This window comes from Artemia sp. Qi Xiang Cuo, chromosome 3 (genome assembly GCF_049724085.1).
Source record: "Artemia sp. Qi Xiang Cuo chromosome 3, ASM4972408v1, whole genome shotgun sequence".
Lineage (NCBI taxonomy): Eukaryota > Metazoa > Arthropoda > Branchiopoda > Anostraca > Artemiidae > Artemia > Artemia sp. Qi Xiang Cuo.
The window spans coordinates 21,872,168-21,875,744 of record NC_142796.1 but is presented as its reverse complement, the minus strand read 5'-3'; the positions used below and the strand labels follow the sequence as shown (position 1 = coordinate 21,875,744).

Here is a 3,577-nt window from a genome sequence, read left to right as displayed (position 1 = left end):
AACATTTTTTTTACCTGAATAAATTCCCATTTCATTGATAAATAACCTTTAATTAAACGTGAGTTTTGGATAAGCAGCCTCAAAAAGTAGCGAATAAATGGATACGCTGCAAAGGTAAGAGTAGGTTTTTGAGGTATGAAACAACAAAGCAATACTATTATCCTTGAAATGTGCGGAATTTTCACCTTTTTTTGACAATTAGCTTAATTTAGACATTGATGGTTATCCAAAGCTCATGTTAAAAAGCGCTGATTAGAAACAGATTGCCCCGTCAACAATAGGTGCGAGCTGTCATTGAACAGCCGGAGTATGCCCTATTGGCAAGTAATGGTTTGCTAACTGAGACAGTTTGAAAGACAAAACACTTGGCACCGTATATCCTCGCCCTAAAGGGCGAGGATATACGGTATGTTGGATAAAGCTAGAAAAAAAAATCTTTGGGCTAAACACATAGGACGCTTACTCACTTTAGCATGTGGCACTACAATGCTGCTTTGAAAATAGCCACAATCTCTTCGTGACTGGCTTTACGTGGATTAGTTAATCCGAAAGCATCTTTCAGAGCATTGGTTGCTAAAGTTGGCAAATCACTCTCTTTTACGTTAAGTTCCCGTAAACCAGCAGGAATGCGGAATCGTTTGGTCAGTTGTTTAATGAACGCTATGCAAGCCTCTGCACCCTGCTGCTCATCCAAATTTTGAGTTTCCATGCCCATCGCTGCAGCGATATCACGCAAGCGTGCACCGCACTTGGGCGCATTAAAAGTTTGCACATGGGGCAGCAATATGGCATTACAAACCCCATGAGAGAGATCATAAAATCCTCCCAGTTGGTGAGCTATTGCATGAACATATCCTAACGAGGCATTATTAAACGCCATGCCTGCTAAAAACTGAGCATAAGCCATATTTTCGCGTGCCTGTAGGTTATCCCCATGTTCAACTGCTTCAGGAAGATAGCGGGCAATCATGGTAGCGGCCTTAAGAGCACAGGTGTCGGTAATGGGATTGGCGGCCATTGAAACATAAGCCTCCACGGCATGGGTCAAGGCATCCATACCGGTGGCAGCGGTTAACGAAGGGGGCATCTTCATTATTAATGCAGGATCATTGACCGAGATCAGAGGAGTAACGTTTTTGTCAACAATGACCATCTTGATATGACGAACGGGATCCGTAATAATGCAAAAACGGGTCATCTCTGATGCAGTGCCGGCAGTCGTATTGATGGCAATCAATGGCAATTGTGGTTTAGCCGAGCGATCAACCCCCTCATAATCATTAATCTTCCCCCATTAGCAGCTACCAAGGCAATTCCTTTAGCACAATCATGTGGAGAACCACCGCCCAGTGAGATCACACAATCGCACTGCTTCTCTTGTAATAGAGCCAAACCTTGCTCCACATTCTCCGTTGTTGGATTGGGACAAGTATCGGTGTAAACAACACTATCAATAGTTTGTTGCCGCAACAAACTTTGAACTTTGGAGACTAAATCAATTTTTTTAACCCTTGATCAGTCACTATCAGAGCACGATGCAATCCATGGCCTTGCAAAGCACTCATCGCATCAGCAAGACAATTATGACCTATCATATTAACTGACGGAATAAAAAACGTAGAGGACGCCATATTAGTCTCCTTTGGAACAGGGTTTGGTATTGTTTAAAAATAGCTTTCTATGTATTTAAAGGCCATCTGAGCAGCTTGAAAAGTACTTTCCAATAATTTTATTTTAAAAAAATGACAATAACGTGAGTTCTGGATAAACATCAAGGTTTAAATTATGTTAATTAATTGATATTAATAGGTGAAAATTCTCCTATTTCAAGGACAATTGTGTTGCAAAAAATCCTCAAGAAATATAGAAGCATCTCATGGTCGATATTACCCAATTTTCTTGCAAAATAGGCAGTTTTTATAAAATTTTTGAACCTCAGATAAATAATCTACTCCTCGCTGAACGAAAACGCACAGGCATCCGTAAAAGCCAATTTGCCTTGTCAGAAATAATATTCATACTCATGTTTTCCATCAACTGTGATATCGACAATTTAAAGCCTTTTATCTCTGCTAGATCTGTAAAGTTCCCTTAACACACATCGAACCTTTAAAAATAAATCCACAATGGGAAAAATTCTAACCGGTTGGTTTTTTGTTTAAAACAACACTTTATTATCAATTACTTAAGAGCAAGTGTTAATTTTTACCTAACTCCAGGTTAGATCAATGACCACCGCAATCCCTTAATCAGCTTAGAAAAAGGAGTTTCGGGTAAACTGTGGCGATAAAGATTTCATCTCTAAAGCTTTAAAACGCATATTAAAGCTCAAATGAATATCTGATATACTACGATTAATACATAGTAGTAAACTGCACGATAATGTAAACTAGGATAATGCTTTTCTGAGGTGGCTATTTGTTGTTACCTTAAATCTAATTATAGGATAATTTTCAGCGAGTTAGCTTCTGTTCACCGTCTATCGATCTAACCAACTGGAGATACTGCAGCAGCTAGTGGCCGCCCTGATACAACGGGATCCTTTATGGACGCCGTTTGATAAGGAAATCGTGCTGGTGCCGAATATTGCCATGGCACAATGGTTGCAACTGCAATTGGCGCAAACGATTGGTATCGCCGCGCACATCGAATGCCTGCTACCTGCCGCTTTTATTTGGCGTCTGTTGTCCCAATTACTGCCGAAAATAACCAATACTGAACTGGCCTTTAGCAAAACCGCCCTCAGCTGGAAGTTAATGACACTCTTGCAAGATCTGCCCGCAGAGGAATACTATACCTCTATTCACGACTATCTGCAAGACGAGTTGCAACAGCATAAAAGTTATCAGTTGGCTCAACAACTGGCAGATCTGTTTGATCGCTATTTGGTCTATCTTCCAGACTGGCTGACTGCTTGGGAGCTGGGAGAGCGAATCCCTCACTTATCCACTACCCAGAGCTGGCAGGCCGGGTTATGGCAGGCGTTGCTGGGATATACCGCATCACTAGGCTAATCGCTGGATCATCGAGCTATCCTCTATCAACGCCTATTATCTAGGCTTGACAGTCATAGTCCTGGCTTGCCACCGCGACTATTTATTTTCGGTATCTCCACACTGCCGCCAATTTTTTTGGCGCTACTCCAAGCCATAAGTCACCACTGTGTGGTACATATGATGTTACTAGAGCCTTGCCGCTACTATTGGTTCGATCTCAACCCGACTACTGCCAGTCCCACTGACCATCCGTTGCTGGTCTCCTGGTGGCAAACCGGTTGCGAGTTGCGTACACTATTGCTCCAGTATGACATTGCCGACATCGATGCGATGGTCGATCAGCCACCAACCACCATACTACAGGCACTGCAGCACGAGCTACTGGAATCCACCGACTATTCATCAGCTACACCGGTAATGCCTTGGAAGTTACTTAACCCGGACGATCAATCACTGCGACTCCATGCCTGTTATAGTCTGCATCGCGAGGTGGAGCTGCTGCAAGATACCTTACTCAACTATTTAGATGATGATCTTGCACTATCCCCTCGAGATATTGTCGTGATGAGTCCGGAGATGCC

At 42.5% G+C, this 3,577-nt stretch overlaps 1 protein-coding gene across 1 annotated transcript; it reads right to left on the bottom strand.

Moving 5' to 3' along the window:
• Positions 1 to 481: 481 nt before the first annotated feature.
• T3dh (Type III alcohol dehydrogenase) lies at positions 482 to 1,631 on the bottom strand. The gene is given in 3 exon segments (XM_089085946.1): positions 482 to 1,281; positions 1,284 to 1,505; positions 1,508 to 1,631. Coding segments are annotated over 3 exon segments (1,146 nt in total).
• Between the last annotated feature and the right edge of the window lie 1,946 nt (positions 1,632 to 3,577).